This window comes from Scyliorhinus canicula, chromosome 23 (assembly GCF_902713615.1).
Source record: "Scyliorhinus canicula chromosome 23, sScyCan1.1, whole genome shotgun sequence".
Lineage (NCBI taxonomy): Eukaryota > Metazoa > Chordata > Chondrichthyes > Carcharhiniformes > Scyliorhinidae > Scyliorhinus > Scyliorhinus canicula.
Genome location: NC_052168.1, coordinates 548,404 through 566,008, shown reverse-complemented (window position 1 = coordinate 566,008; position 17,605 = coordinate 548,404). Strand labels below are relative to the sequence as shown.

At 53.9% G+C, this 17,605-nt stretch overlaps 1 protein-coding gene across 1 annotated transcript in view; it reads right to left on the bottom strand.

Annotated features, from left to right (window-relative positions):
* The window catches only part of LOC119956440 (transcriptional enhancer factor TEF-1-like), a 76,040-nt gene that overhangs the window by 30,305 nt on the left and 28,130 nt on the right, over positions 1 to 17,605 (bottom strand). Inside the window, 4 exon segments of the mRNA XM_038783675.1 lie at positions 2,455 to 2,517; positions 3,115 to 3,129; positions 3,131 to 3,151; positions 3,153 to 3,181. Of these exon segments, the coding sequence (XP_038639603.1) occupies positions 2,455 to 2,517; positions 3,115 to 3,129; positions 3,131 to 3,151; positions 3,153 to 3,181 (128 nt within the window).

The following is a 17,605-nucleotide window of genomic DNA, read 5'->3' as shown; positions in this document are numbered from 1 at the left end:
CCGCCCACCGGGATACTGAGCATTGACCGGCACGATTCACTGCCCGCGGCCACACACTGCCCGCGGCCACACACTGCCCGCCCGCGGCCACACACTGCCCGCCCGCGGCCACACCCTGCCCGTGGCCACACCCTGCCCGCGGCCACACCCTGCCCGCGGCCACACGCTGCCCACCCGCGGCCACACACTGCCCGCGGCCACACACTGCCCGTCACACCCTACCCGTGGTCACACCCTGCCCGCGGCCACACCCTGCCCGCGGCCACACACTGCCCGTCACACCCTGCCCGTGGTCACACCCTGCCCGTGGCCACACACTGCCCACCCGTGGGCACACCCTGCCCGCGGCCACACCCTGCCCGCGGCCAGACACTGCCCACCAAGGCCACACACTGCCCATGGTCACACACCTGCCCCTGGTCACCACCCCTGCCTGTGGTCACACATGCCCCTGGCCAGACACTGCCCCTGGCCACACCCTGCCCGCGGCCACACCCTGCCCGTGGTCACACCCTGCCCGCGGCCACACCCTGCCCGCCGCCACACCCTGCCCGCGGCCACCCCCTGCCCGCGGCCACACCCTGCCCGCGGCCACACCCTGCCCGCGGCCACACCCTGCCCGCGGCCACACCCTGCCCGTGGTCACACCCTGCCCGTGGCCACACCCTGCCCGTCACACCCTGCCCGTGGCCACACCCTGCCCGTGGTCACACCCTGCCCGTGGCCACACCCTGCCCGCCCGGCCACACCCTGCCCGTGGCCACACACTGCCCGCGGCCAGACACTGCCACCACGGCCACACATGCCCATGGTCAACCACTGCCCTGGTCACACACTGCCCCTGGCCAGACACTGCCCCCTGGCCAGACACTGCCCCTGGCCAGACCCTGCCCGTGGCCACACACTGCCCGCGGCCAGACACTGCCCCTGCCCGTGGCCAGACACTGCCCATGGCCAACCCCTGCCCCGCCACGCGGTCACACCCTGCCCGTGGCCACACCCTGCCCATGGTCACACCCTGCCCGCCCGCGGTCACACCCTGCCCGCGGTCACACCCTGCCGGTGGTCACACCCTGCCCGCGGCCACACCCTGCCCACGGGCCCACACCCTGCCCACGGCCACACCCTGCCCGTGGCCCCACCCTGCCCGCCCCGCGGTTCACACCCGCCCGTGGCCACACCCTGCCCATGGTACCCACCCTGCCCGCCCGCGGTCACACCCTGCCGCGGTCACACCCTGCCCGTGGTCACACCCTGCCCGCGGCCACACCCTGCCCACGGCCACTACCCTGCCCACGGCCACACCCTGCCCACGGCCACACCCTGCCCACGGCCACCACCCCTGCCCACGGCCACCACCCTGCCCACGGCCACACTGCCCACGGCCACACCTGCCCGTGGTCACACACTGCCCAGCCCGCGGTCACACACTGCCCGCCCATGCCACACCCTGCCCGCCCGCGGTCCACACACTGCCCCTGGTCACACCCTGCCCGTGGCCACACCCTGCCCACGGCCACACCCTGCCCGTCACAGACTGCCCACGGTCAACACGCTGCCCGCGGCCACACCCTGCCCGCCCCGCGGCCACACCCTGCCCATGGCCACAACCTTCCCGTGGTCACACCCTGCCCGCAGGCCACACCCTGCCCGCCCATGGCCACACCCTGCCGTGCCACACCGTGCCCGTGGCACACCCCTGGCTGGACGATGAGAAAGTGAAATCTCCTTTGGCTATGTACTAAATCTGAGAACTGACATGGAGAAAGCAGTCTGTCGTATCCGGCACCATTGGGAAGTGTCCAATTCCCGGGAAGCTGTGAGCTCACTCCACTTGCTGCTCTCCTGCCAGAGTCAAATATATTCTCTTTACTTTGAGTACAGGCCTCAGGGCGGCGCAGTGGTTAGCACTGCTGCCTCACACCACCAAGGTCCTGGGTTCGGTCCCGGCTCTGGGTCACTGTGTGGAGTTTGCACATTCTCCCCATATCTGCGTCGGTTTCACCCCAGAGATGTGCAGGGTGGATGGATTGACAACACGAAATTGCCCCTTAATTGGGAAAAGAAAAGAATTGTGTACTCTGAATTTATTTTAAAAAAGGGAATACAGACTCAGAGTGACCTCCTTTCTGCAACAGTGCAGCGTCCAACCTGGATGGAACCCAAGGGTCGAAGATCATTAGTGTGGTCACTGTCAAACCTGCAATCTGCTCAGCTCGGAGAGAGCTGTGGACGTGGCAGGTCTGACTGTGGTATCTGGATTCACAATGATAATGGATGTGGAACGTGGAGTGGGAAGCAGCCAATGTCGCCGCTTCAAATGTCTGCCTCAATCCAAACGTTTGGCACTATTGGTCCAATTGTGCAAAGAGTATTTACCAAGTACAGGAAGTCAGGGTTAAAGGTCACGGTAACAGATAAAATTCTAAATGTTCAGAGTAACTGAGCCCTTACCTTTAACTTGCTGTGAATCTCACGAGATTTTCTTCGAGCAAGAACCTGAATGTGACTCGATACCTGATGGAGATGTGAAAAGGAAAGTAAAGGAAAAGTTTCCCGAGATTGCACATTCCTCTAGTTATCTGCTCCAGATCTAACGTCCACCGACAGATAAACAACTCAATAAAACCCAACATTTACTCAATCTTTAAAACCTTGTCATCAATCACCCACACCCAATCCCCAACAATGCACTGCAGCTAACGCAGGAAATGTCCTGAAAAATCTTCTCCAAATCCCCGTCAACTAATGGCCTTGCAATATCCGGAAATTGGCTCAATTTGGACAGAGCGCAAAGGGCCGTACTCCTGCCGGACACCACAGGGGGGCAGCATACTCACCGGTCACATCCTCTCCAACCAGACATCAAGTAAAGACCCCTCCACTCCCCCCCCCCCCCCCCCCACCAACCCACCACCCTCTACCCCGCCCTCACCCCCCCTTCCAGTCCGGGATCATAATACCAAACTTGATGACCACGTGGGGGTCAGTGGCATTCCAGGGGGCAGCATGTCACTCACCAGGGGGTGTAATTCACACAGATTTCCCCCGTACCCAAAATGGACACTTGGGTCATTTTGACACACTTTTCACCCAAAATATTCATGCACAAACCTGTTTACGTGTGCGTGGTTTTTCCTGTTCGCAGTTTGTATATACCGAGCGATCAACTCATTGCGTCCTGGGAAAGGGAGAGATAAATGATTAATCACGATGCTACAAGGTAAACTGTACCAGCAAACTATGGTACAAGTGTACAAACATCTGCAAAATTCCTCCCTTTAATTAACAACATTGGGAGTTCACACTTGGCAATCTCGCTCACCAACTCCCTCCGGATCATTTATCAAGACAGCATGACTTGACTAAACAGAGAGTTCTTACAACTCCTCATACCTGCCCACAGCTATTTGCCTCAGTGTACCCAGCACTCCATACTGCCCTGGTGTACGCAGCACTGCCTCGGTATACGCAGCACTCCATACTGCCTCGGTGTACGCAGCACTGCCCTGGTGTACCCAGCACTGCCTCGGTATACGCAGCACTCCATACTGCCTCGGTGTACGCAGCACTGCCTCGGTATACGCAGCACTCCATACTGCCTCGGTTGTACGCAGCACTGCCCTGGTGTACCCAGCACTGCCTCGGTATACGCAGCACTCTATACCGCCTCGGTGTACGCAGCACTGCCTCGGTGTACGCTGCACTCCATACTGCCTCGGTGTACGCAGCACTCCATACTGCCTCGGTGTACGCAGCACTGCCCTGGTGTACCCCAGCACTGCCTCGGGTATACGCAGCACTCCATACTGACCTCGGTGTACGGCAGCACTGCCTCGGTGTACGCAGCACTCCATACTGCCTCGGTGTACGCAGCCCTGCCCTGGTGTACCCAGCACTGCATCGGTATAGCAGCACTCCATACTGCCTCGGTGTACGCAGCATGCCTGGTGTACCCAGCACTGCCTCGGTATACGCAGCACTCTATACCGCCTCGGTGTACGCAAGCACTGCCTCGGTGTACGCAGCATCTCCATACTGCCTCGGTGTACGCAGCACTGCCTCGGGGATACGCAGCACCATAATGCCTCGGTGTACGCAGCACTGCCCGGTGTACCCAGCACTGCTCGGGTATACGCAGCACTCCATACTGCTCGGTGTACGCAGCACTGCCTCGGTGTACGCAGCACTCCATACTGCCTCGGTGTACGCTAGCACTGCCTCGGTATACGCAGCACTCATACTTGCCTCGGTGTACGCAGCACTGCCTCGGTATACGCAGCACTCCATACTGACTCGGTGTACGCAGCACTCTGCCCCGGTGTACGCAGCACTCCACTACATGCCCCGGTTGTACGCAGCACTCCATACTGTCCCGGTGTGTAAGCAGCACTGCCTCGGTGTACGCAGCACTCCATACGTCACGGTGTACGCAGCACTGCCTCGGTGGTACGCAGCACTCCATACTGCCTCGGTGTACGCAGCACTCCATACTGCCTCGGTGTACGCAGCAACTGCCCTGGTGTACGCAGCACTGCCTCGGTGTACGCAGCCTCCATACTGCCTCGGTGTACGCAGCACTCCATACTGCCCCGGTGTACGCAGCACTCCATACTGCCCCGGTGTACCGCAGCACTCCATACTGCCACGGTGTTACGCAGCATTGCATTCGGTGTACGCAGCACTCCATACTGCCCGGTGTACGCAGCATTGCCTCAGTGTATGCAGCACTCCATACTGCTCGGTGTACGCAGCAATCTATACTGCCTCGGTGTACGCAGCACTCTATACTGCCTCGGTGTACGCAGCACTCCATACTGCCTCGGTGTACGCAGCACTCCATACTGCCTCGGTGTACGCAGCAACTGCCTCGGTTAAGCAGCACTCCATACTGCCTCGGTGTACGCAGCACTCCTACTGCCTCGGTTACGCATAGCACTGCCTCGGTTACCCAGCACTCCATACTGCCCCGGTGTACGCAGCACTCCATACTGCCCCGGTGTACGCAGCACTCCATTACTGCCCCGGTGTACGCAGCACTCCATACTGCCTCGGTGTACGCAGGCACTGCTCGGTGTACGCAGCACTCTATACTGCCTCGGTGTACGCAGCACTCTATACTGCCTCGGGTACGCAGCACTCCATCTGCTCGGTTGTACGCAGCACTCCATACTGCCTCGGTTGTACGCAGCACTCCATACTGCCCCGGTGTATGCAGCACTCCATATTGCCTCAGTGTATGCAGCATTGCCTCGGTGTACGCAGCACTCTATACTGCCTCGGTGTACGCAGCACTCTATACTGCCTCGGTGTACGCAGCACTGCCCCGGTGTACGCAGCACTCCATACTGCCTCGTGTACGCAGCACTCCATACTGCCTCGGTGTACGCAGCACTCCATACTGCCCCGGTGTACGCAGCACTCTATACTGCCTTGGTGTACGCAGCACTCCATACTGCCCGGTGTACGCAGCACTCCATACTGCCTCGGTGTACGCAGCATTGCCTCGGTGTACGCAGCACTCCATACTGCCTCGGTGTACGCAGCATTGCCTCGGTATACGCAGCACTCCATACTGCCTCGGTGTACGCAGCATTGCCTCGGTGTATGCAGCACTCCATACTGCCTCGGTGTACGCAGCATGCCTCGGTGTACGCAGCACTCCATACTGCCCCGGTGTACGCAGCACTCCATTACTGCCTCGGTGTACGCAGCACTGCCTCGGTGTACGCAGCACTGCCTCGGTGTACGCACGCACTCCATACTGCCTCGCTGTATGCAGCACTGCCTCGGCATACGCAGCACTCCATACTGCCTCGGTGTCTGAAGCACTGCCTCGGCTACGCAGCACTCTATTAATGCCGGTGTACGCAGCACTCCATACTGCCTCGGTGTACGCAGCACTGCCTCGGGTTGCGCAGCACTGCCTCGGTGTACGCAGCACTCCATACTGCCTCGGTGTACGCAGCACTCTACTGCCTCGGTATACGCAGCAACTCCATACTGCCTCGGTGTACGCAGCATTGCCCTCAGTGTATGCAGCACTCTATACTGCCTCGGTGTAGCAGCACTCCTACTGCCTCGGTGTACGCAGCATTGCCTCGGTGTACGCAGAACTCCCTACTGCCCCGGTGTACGCAGCACTCCATACTGCCTCGGTGTACGCAGCACTGCCTCGGTGTACGCAGCACTGCCTCGGTGTACGCAGCACTCCATACTGCCTCGGTGTACGCCAGCACTGCCTCGGTGTACGCAGACTGCTCGGTGTACGCAGCACTCCATACTGCCCTCGGTGTACGCAGACTCCTATACTGCCTCGGTGTACGCAGTACTCCATACTGCCTCGGTGTACGCAGCACTCTATACTGCCTCGGTGTACGCAGCACTGCCCCGGTGTACGGCAGCACTCCCTACTGCCTCGGTGTACGCAGCACTCTATACTGCCAACCCCCCCCCCACGTGTACGCAGCACTCTATATGCACCGGTGTACGCAGACCACTCTATACTGACCCGGTCTTACGCAGCACCGTCTCACTGCCTCGGTGTACGCAGCCACTCTATACTGCCCCGGTGTACGCAGCACTCTATACTGCCTCGGTGTACGCAGCACTTTATACTGCCTCGGTGTACGCAGCACTCCATACTGCCTCGGTGTACGCAGCACTCCATACTGCCCCGGTGTACGCAGCACTGCCTCGGTATACGCAGCACTCCATACTGCCCCGGTGTACGCAGCACTCTATACTGTCTCGGTGTACGCAGCACTCCATACTGCCTCGGTGTACGCAGCACTCCATACTGCCCCGGTGTACGCAGCACTGCCCCGGTGTACGCAGCACTCCATACTGTCTCGGTGTACGCAGCACTCCATACTGCCTCGGTGTACGCAGCACTGCCTCGGTGTACGCAGCACTCCATACTGCCCCGGTGTACGCAGCACTGCCCCGGTGTACGCAGCACTCCATACTGCCCCGGTGTACGCAGCACTGCCTCGGTGTACGCAGCACTGCCCCGGTGTACGCAGCACTCCATACTGCCTCGGTGTACGCAGCACTCTATACTGCCTCGGTGTACGCAGCACTCTATACTGCCCCGGTGTACGCAGCACTCTATACTGCCCCGGTGTACGCAGCACTCTATACTGCCTCGGTGTACGCAGCACTCTATACTGCCCCGGTGTACGCAGCACTCTATACTGCCTCGGTGTACGCAGCACTCTATACTGCCTCGGTGTACGCAGCACTCCATACTGCCTCGGTGTACGCAGCACTCCATACTGCCCCGGTGTACGCAGCACTGCCTCGGTATACGCAGCACTCTATACTGCCCCGGTGTACGCAGCACTCTATACTGTCTCGGTGTACGCAGCACTCCATACTGCCTCGGTGTACGCAGCACTCCATACTGCCCCGGTGTACGCAGCACTGCCCCGGTGTACGCAGCACTCCATACTGTCTCGGTGTACGCAGCACTCCATACTGCCTCGGTGTACGCAGCACTGCCTCGGTGTACGCAGCACTCCATACTGCCCCGGTGTACGCAGCACTGCCCCGGTGTACGCAGCACTCCATACTGCCCCGGTGTACGCAGCACTGCCTCGGTGTACGCAGCACTCCATACTGCCTCGGTGTACGCAGCACTGCCTCGGCATACGCAGCACTCCATACTGTCTCGGTGTACGCAGCACTCCATACTGCCTCGGTGTACGCAGCACTGCCTCGGTGTACGCAGCACTCCATACTGCCCCGGTGTACGCAGCACTGCCTCGGTGTACGCAGCACTCCATACTGCCCCCGGTGTACGCAGCACTCCATACTGCCTCAGTGTACGCAGAGCTCTATACTAAGATCATATTTATTTCAAAATCTAGTCACTTTATTGTCCTTTCCAAACCAACTCACCAAAATTGAGGTTGGCAAGTTGGAGATTCCATGGGTTAAAAAATTGATTGGTAGAATCCTTACAGGGAAGAAGGAGGCCATTTCGCCCATCAGGTCTGAACCATCCCTCCGAAAGAGCACTGTACCTCAGCCCACATCACCTCCCTATCCCAGTAACTCCACCTAACCTTTTGGACAGTAAGGGGCAATTTAGCATGGCCAATCCACCTAACCTGCACATTTTTGGACAGTGGGAAGAAACCGGAGCACCCAGAGGAAACCCACGCAGACACGGGGAGAACGTGCAAACTCCACAAAGACAGTCACCCGAGGCCGGAATTGAACCCGGTTCCCTGGAGCTGTGAGGCAGCAGTGCTAACCCCTGTCGCCCAGTTATGGTTATAGTCCATTAGCGAGCATGGGATTTGTCAATGTGTGCCCAGGAAACGCACAAACTTGTGTTCAAATATCTCAGCTCGTTTTACACATTATAAATTATTGCAAAACAGTATAACATGTCCTCTGCCAACATACAAGCTACTGAAAATTGCTTTGTTTAAACTTTACTAGGCAACCATTTTAGTCTTTAGTCTGGCTTTTGTTTTCTATTTTTCAGAGTTCCTGCAATTTTCTCCTGAAAGCAACTTTCCTGCTGAGAATTCCAGACTCATTGAGTCTGGAGTTGGCAGGTGCAGAGTCTTTCACTGCTCGGGATCAGCAAGACCTCTGCCCTTTGGAGCAGCTGCTGGTCATCCGTCTGTCCACTTCCCATTCAGATCTAACGCCATTTACTCACGCCTGCCACGGAGCACAAAAGGATCAGCTGAACTAATGTAGTCATCAAACAGCAATCTCACAAAGTCTAGTCATTTGGGAATCTTCTGCCATGTAGCCCAATGCTTCAGACAACATTTAATATCACAATTGAGCCAAATATTTGTGCCTCTGTTGCAGGTCCGATCAGCTGCTTTTCCCTACACTGAATATATCTGTAGCAAATAGTAACACAAGTAAAAAACTCAATTCATAATGCTTAAAATTAAAGTTTATTAGCACAAATATTGTCTAACTTTTTAAAATTTCCTTTGACTTTCAAAACCCACTTGATTATTCTGTTGCTAAGCAACAGTCTGCAATCTTCATGTTGTCCCACATTCAGCCAAACAATTTTCCTTTCCTGTCCTTACAAAAGGACCACAACACGGAACATTAGCTCTGCTTCTCTCGCCATACATGCTGCCTGAGACATGCTGAGCATTTTCTGTTTGCATTTCAGATTCCCAGTTTCTGGAATATTTTGATATTGTAATCTTCTCTTTCCCACTCTTCTGCTGTCCTTGCCGTCTAGCTGCTGCTTCCCGGTCAATGCTTTGCATCGATACATCTCTTGTAGGCTCCAGCCAAATAGGATGGATCTAAATCCAGTTTTCTAATCTAAACTCAATCTTCCCGACAACTTCATGTACAGTTCCAAACATTCAACAGAATGCAACGAATACAGGTTTGCTGTGGAAACGGATTGTCTCCCGGATTTACCTCATTAATTTCCTTCCTTGAAGATAATGATTATTTTCTCCCCCACTCTTCAATCCCAATGGACATCACTCATCAGCGATGAAAGAAAACTGACTCAGGCAGAATGATGCTGACCCAGGCCCATCAAGTTCCGGTAACTTCTTTCAGCAATGTGGTAGACTCTTGAATTCCCTCGGAAATGGCCTACCAAGCCACTCAGTTCAAAGGTCAATAGGGATGAGCACTAAATGCTGACCCAGGCAACGACACCCACATCTCACGAATGAATAAAAAAATGCTCAGTTTTACAGCTGTTTCTCACACATGGGAATAGGAGCGAACATTTCATAGGCCAGGATCCTGAAGAGAATGTATCGAGATCCATGGGAGACGATGATACAATCACAACATCCGACAGTCACGTTAACTGTGTACAAAGATTCACCCATTCACTGCGTAGGAACATTGACATTGAGTAGCAGCTACGGCAGATCTGCCTGGAAACCACATGTATTCTTGGTGGGCACAAGGGATGCAGCCATAGCTGGATACATCAGCATTGTGGAACTTAACATTGTGACTATGCACAAGATCACCAATACAGGAGAAGAGGCCAATATCACATTGAATCAGTTTATGAGCTCTATAACAGACACTTGATGCTATCGGGAGTTTCAGTGGTGATGCTGTTCTAGGCCTCGGAAGATGCCGATGAACCCTCTGAGAAAGTGCAGAGTGAAGGAGAACCTCACGGACAAGTTAAATGATGTGGAGGGCAAGGGCATTATTCAAGCTGTACACCAGCATACTGACTGGGGCACTCCATCAGCATACTGACTGGGGCACTCCATCACATATGGACTGAAAAAAAATGCTGGTACAATCCATATGCTTGGACCCAGGCTTTATACATCTTGTTATAAAGAGATCCTAGATTAGAGGAATTGAATCCCAGATTCACAGCCGCAAAGCTTCCCTCCAAGTTAGAATCCAAACATAGATATTGGTCGCTTCATTCAGCAGATGGGTCTCAGGAATCACCACCCTCAGGGCACCAGTCGGACGTTACTGCTCCCAGAGATTACCCTCTGCTTTACCCATCAGGCAGGATGTTCCCCAGAGAATCATAGAAAATATCTCTGAATGTGTATCCATTGCCGAAGACATTGTGATGATGGGAAAAACCAATGAAAAGCATTGAAATCTACACAAAGACAGCACCAATTCATCATGAAGGATTCACCTGTCAGAGCAGGAAGTAGAGTGAGGGTGTGGGACAGACTAACTTTCTTCGCTGTTTTTACTCAAGTTATGATCCATATTGACCCAGGACAACACAAAGAGGTTTGAGATGTCTACATTCCAGGACAAAGAGGACTTGCAGAGTTGACTAGGATTATTCAACTTCTTGGCCAACCAGACGTAGCTAAATTGGTGACCATTGAGCACCATTGACTAAGCGAACTGCAGGTCAAGGATGTTCCATACGTAGACAGGAGGAACATCAACACACATCTGAGTAACTCAAGCCAACATTATCAGGAGACACATGGGTCTACAATTCCACAATCTTAGATGGCACTACGCCTCAAAAAGGGTTAGGAGCGTGCACTATGCAAGCCAATTGTACTTGGCTCCAGAAGCCTATCATAAGCACAATCCAATTATTTGAACATAGAATCTGAGAATCTTGCTCTGGTATTTGGTATCACAAAATTCCAGATATCTGTTTGATTAACAATTCATTGTGGAAATTAACTATAAACAACTGGAAATGGTTTGTCCGCTGACAAGAACATTACCCAGACTACACCAACTTGTAATAAACTACAGGGAGACAATTTCAGCATCTGTCAGAATCTGGGCAGCAAAATGGTTACTTCAGACACAGAGAACAAGTAAACAAATCAGGAAAAGAACACAAATGTTTTGCTAGATTTACAATAGACAACAGAGTAGAAGGTGTATTTGGTCAGTCTGATCGGTCACTTTCAGGTGGAAACAGCAAATGATTTGTGACTGAAGGTACGGAGAGTCACTGTAGAAGGCCCTCCTGATACATTACAATGTCCGACACCCTTAGATGATTTTAGCCCTGGAAAGAGGAACTGGGTATTTCAGTAAGTGTGAATTCAAAGGAAAACAAGTGCTTGTACCTGTAGCTCTGGTCAGTTAGACACAAGATGAACAAGATGCTCGTCAACGTAGACTTCATATTGGTCAGGGCGTCAACTAGAATATTGAGAAGGTAGTGAGGATGTGTGAGCTTTTCCACAGTCATCATCCACATCATCACAAAGAACTTTTACACCCTCATGGGATTCTGTCATACTGTAGTCCAAAGTCACAATAGATTTATATACTATCCACAGCAATTATTTTCTCCTAGTCCATGGGTTACATTTCCAAATATCAAATCATCAGATAACTGAAGGATATCTCAAGCGATCTGTACCTGAGCATCTTTAGGGTGGTGATCAGCGACTAAGGGATTGTCACAGTAACTTCATTGTTAATGTAAACCTACTTGTGACAATAATAAAGATTATTATTATTCCTTAGCTCCAAATTCAACTGCCCCCGATTCAAAGCCTCAGGCACTCACTGCACCTTTCTCACAAGGCTGGAGTTAGAATATTGGGCAAGAAAGCAGCTGATTCATTTCCAGGTAAGTAGGAGCAAAGTGGAAATCTAACTCGAACTGATACTCCGTAGATATTACAGGACAAGATCTCAATGCCATATTACACTTGGGAGCAACCCTCGAAATTAGCATCAAGACTTAGTGCCATTCATAATCATTGAATCACTACAGTGCAGGAGGCCATTCAGCCCATCGAGTGTGCACCAACCCTTTCAAAGAGGAGCCGAACAGGCTCCACCCTACCCTTGCAACCCTGTAACCACACTTAACCTGCACAGCCTTGGACACCAAGAGGCAATTGATCATGATCAATCCACCCAACCTGCACATCTTTTGGACTGTGGGAGGAAACCAGAGCACCCGGAGGAAACCCACGCAGACACACCACACTTCCAGGTTGTGCGTCCAGACCCAAACCACTTGTTCTTCATTGTTGGCTGAATCCATAGATCTGTCTGCTGTCCATCCTGTCCATCCCATCCACCCTGTCCACCCTGTCCATCCCGTCCACCCTGTCCATCCGTCCCCCGTCCATCCCGTCCATCCTGTCCACCCCGTCCATCCTGTCCACCCTGTCCATCCCGTCCACCTGTCCATCCCGCCATCCTGTCCACCCCGTCCACCCTGTCCACCCGTCCACCCTGTCCATCCCGTCCATCCGTCCACCCCGTCCACCCTGCCATCCTGTCCATCCCGTCCACCGTCCACCCGTCCACCCCGTCCACCCCGTCCACCCCGTCCACCCCGTCCACCCCGTCCCCCGTCCATCCCGTCCACCCGTCCATCCCGTCCACCCTGTCCATCCCGTCCATCCTGTCCATCCCGTCCAGCACCTTTAATAAACTGAACCGAAAATACAGTTTACCAGTCCTGGGGAGATTGATAAGTTTGTGCAAATCAAACAGAAACACAAGACACACATTACAACTTTCATAATAGCTTTGACAAAGAGTCATCTGGACTCGAAACGTTCGCTCTTTTCTCTCCATACAGATGCTGCCAGGCCTGCTGAGATTTCCCAGCATTTTCTCTTTGGTTACAACTTTCATTAACACCTAGTCATTGGGCTTGGATGTGAAAATACAGATGTTAATATTGGTTGAACTGCAAAATTAGTGCCCAAGTTCTAATATGTCTGCCCTCTTGTTGTGTAGACATTGGCAGGACTCATTCCAGCACCTGGGACAATAAAAGATACGAGTACAGTGTTTAGTGAGATATCTTCCACCAGGGTTGCAGCTGGGGCACTGATTAGTTTCAGTGTCTCTTGAACTCTGTATCTCAGGAGATCTTCATGGTCATTCATTGAAGGAGTAACATGTGCTGTGGATAAAGGGGAACCTGTAGATGTGCTTAGATTTCCAGGAGGCGTTTGATTAGGTGCCACGTTGAAAGGTTTTTGAGGAAAATAAAAGTTCATGGTGTAGGGAGTAATATATTAGCATACTGATTAGATCATTAACATATTAATTAGAAGATTGTTTCAGACAGTATGTGTAAATGGGTATTCTTCAGAGTTTAGAAGAGTGAGGGGTGACTTATTGAAGTGTATAAGATCCTGAACGGTCTTGACAAGGTGGATGTGGGAAGGATATTTTCTCTTGTGGGCGAGTCCAGATTAGGGGTTTCCCTTTTGGGATAGAGATGGGGTAATTTTTTTTCTCAAAGGTTGTGCAACTTGGAACTCTGCCTCAGGAGTGGAGTCATTAAATCGATTTAAGGTGGAGGTAGACACATTCTTGTTAGGCAGCAAATCAGAGGTTATCGGGGTGGATGGGAATGTGGAATTCGAAACACAAACAGATCAGCCATGATCTTATTGAATGGTGGATAGCCTCGAGGGGCTGAATGGCCTTATTACGCTCTTATTTTGGATGTTCGTAAATGTACCCCAGAAAAAAAAATCTCCACTTCAGATTAGCTCTCTTACTGATCGTGTATTACACTGAAACCTTTGATGTTTTGTTATCTCATTTTTGGGCTTTTCCAGAGTTGGACACTGATACATTTTATATGGGAGACAATACGTACAAGACGATACTAAACAATGGGCCCAAACCTTAACAGAATGTAATAGAGCAGGGTTTGGTATCAAATCCTTCTTTCAACAAATGCACGCATACAATTACAAACCACCTCATGCAGATATATAGACCTTCAGAATATTTTGAAATCCATTCTGCAATTTTTCAAATAACTTTGGGAAAATAACCCGGTGTAGCTGGGAAGCAAAAACATTGCAGCTTTGGCTGGACTAATGTCTTGGGAAAATAATTCCACAATCCCAACACGGAATAGATCCGGAAACAGAGGATAGATGTTTATTCCAGATCTGTACGGAATAGACATCTATCCAGCGACCCCGGATCTGTACGGAATAGACATCTATCCAGCGACCCCGGATCTGTACGGGATAGACATCTATCCAGCGACCCCGGATCTGTACGGAATAGACATCTATCCAGCGACCCGGATCTGTACGGAATAGACATCTATCCAGCGACCCCGGATCTGTACGGTATAGACATCTATCCAGCGACCCCGGATCTGTACGGAATAGACATCTATCCAGCAACCCCGGATCTGTACGGAATAGACATCTATCCACCTGTTCCGGATCCGTACGGAATAATAATCTACCCACTGTCCCGGATCTAGACGGAGCTCTTACCCACCCACTCTTTGAGTAAAACTCTTCAAGGTTTAATTAAATGATTCCATCCATTCTGTAATGTAGAATTTTATTACCCATTAATCCCCCCCAAACCCATAACATAACTCAGTATTCAGATGTAAACTGGCAAAATCCAAATCTTTGTGACCTCGGTGCGGGAGGGGGGGGGGTGACCTCGGTTGCGGGGGGGCGTGACCTCGGTGTGGGGGGGGGGGCCGTGACCTCGGTGCCAGAGGGGGCGTGACCTCGGTGCGGGGGGGGCGTGATCGGTGGGGGGGGGCGTGACCTCGGTGCCAGAGGGGGCGTGACCTCGGTGCGGTGGGGGCGTGACCTCGGTGTGGGGGGGGGGCGGTGACCTCGGGGCGGGGGGGGCGTGACCTCGGTGCGGGGGGGGCGTGACCTCGGTGGGGGGGCGTGACCTCGGTGGGGGGGGGCGTGACTCGGTGCGGGGGGGGCGTGACCGTCGGGTGGGGGGGGCGTGACCTCGGTGCGGGGGGGGCGTGACCTCGGTACGGGGGGGGCGTGACCTCGGTGCGGGGGGGGGGGCGTGACCTCGGTGCGGGAGGGGGCGTGACTTCAGTGCGGGGGGGGGCGTGACCTCGGTGCGGGGGGGGGCGTGACCTCGGTGGGGGGCGTGACCTCGGTGCGGGGGGGCGTGACCTCGGTGCAGGGGGGGCGTGACCTCGGTGCGGGGAGGGCGTGACCTCGGTGCGGGGGGCGTGGCCTCGGTGCAGGGGGGCGTGATCTCGGTGCAGGGGGGGGCGTGACCTCGGTGCGGGGGGGGGCGTGACCTCGGTGGGGGGGGGGGAGTGACCTCGGTGCGGGGGGGGGCGTGTCCTCGGTGCGGGGGCGGGGGGGCGTGTCCGGTCGGGGGGGGGGGGGGGCGTGTCCTCGGTGCGGGGGGGGAGCGTGACTCGGTGCGGGGGGGCGTGACCTCGGTGCGGGGAGGGCGTGGCTCGGGCAGGGGGCACGGCCTCGGTGCGGGGGGGCGTGACCTCGGTGCGGGGGGGGCGTGGCCTCGGGCAGGGGGGGCACCTCGGTGCGGGGAGGGTGTGACCTCGGGCGGAGGGATTGTGGGCCCCTCCAGTAGGGTCCTGCACACTCGCCATTTTGGATATGACTGCGTGGTAAGTTAGTCGGGGAAAGATTCTGGATCCTGCGGTGGTCTGCAATTTGGACCTGGAAGCAGAAGCTTTGTTCTGTCAAGGAGAACAAATGGTTTATTATTTTTCTTTAAGAGAAGTCTGAGTTGACTCTCACTGGGATAACTCTCAAACTGTCTCCTTCTCCTGTCACTCAAGCCTTCGGATGTCCTCAGAGTAAAGACAGGTGTTCACATTGCATCCTGATTCTACCCTATCCAACTACTTCTCACATCTCAGCCCAGGGTACTGAGGCCAATTGCAGCAACCCTAACCCTAATAGAATCTCAAGGATTGGGAATGAATTGTGGGACCTTTTACTAATGCACAAAACACGGAAAAGCAAAACATCTCCAATAAACAATCTACAGTGTCATGGAGTTCACCTGACCCACAACTGGTTATTGTATTGATTTTGGTAATGAGGAGCACGAGGACCTGCCTTTCAGGTTCAGATTCAACAGAGGCCTTAAGCACTTTTAATCAAAAACTAAATTTATTCTACGAATTCAGTTAACATCGTTATAAACACACACAGTAAGCATTTTTATCAACTACAAAACTTAAGTACCCCACACAGCTACAGCACTCTATATAACCCTTACAACTTCCCTCAATTGTTGTAATTAAGTAACAACATCCATAAACCAGAAAACCCTTTTACCAAAACAGTAGATTTGATTTCCTTCCATAAAACAGTTAAGTTAGCAAGTGATCTGGAGATAACTTTTAACATGCAGAGAGAGAGAGAGAGAGGAGAGAGAGAGAGGAGAGAGAGAGAGAGAGAGAGAGAGAGAGAGAGAGGAGAGAGAGAGACAGACAAGGCAAGACTTCTCTGTTTGAATCCGGCTTCCAAACGTGTAAACAAAACTAAATCCCAGGGCCACAGCCCAGCTCCACCCACACAATAACATCACTGAAGCCATTTGATAATACAAAACATTTCTGAAAGGGACACTCGCATGACAATAGTAATAGAACATTTGTATTTATCTAGCACTTTTCACATGTTCGCAATGTCCTGAGGCACACAAATTGGAGACCGCATCATCTGGAGACCGCGTTATCCCGGAGACCGCGTTATCCCGGAGACCGCGTTATCCCGGAGACCGCGTATCCTGGAGACCGCATCACTCGAGACCGCGTTATCCCCGAGACCGCGTTATCCCCGAGACCGCGTCATCCCGGAGACCGCGTCCGGAGACCGCGTCATCCCGGAGACCGCGTCATCCCGGAGACCGCGTCATCCTCGAGACCGCGTTATCCCCGAGACCGCGTTATCCTGGAGACCGCGTTATCCTGGGGACCGCGTTATCCTGGGGACCGCGTTATCCTGGGGACCGCGTTATCCTGGGGACCGCGTTATCCTGGAGACCGCGTTATCCTGGGGACCGCGTTATCCCCGAGACCGCGTCATCCTGGAGACCGCGTTATCCTGGAGACCGCGTTATCCCCGAGACCGCGTTATCCTGGAGACCGCGTTATCCTGGAGACCGCGTTATCCCCGAGACCGCGTTATCCCCGAGACCGCGTTATCCCCGAGACCGCGTTATCCTGGAGACCGCGTTATCCCCGAGACCGCGTTATCCCCGAGACCGCGTTATCCCCGAGACCGCGTTATCCTCGAGACCGCGTTATCCTGGAGACCGCGTTATCCCGGAGACCGCGTTATCCTGGAGACCGCGTTATCCCCGAGACCGCGTTATCCTGGAGACCGCGTCATCCTGGAGACCGCGTCATCCCGGAGAC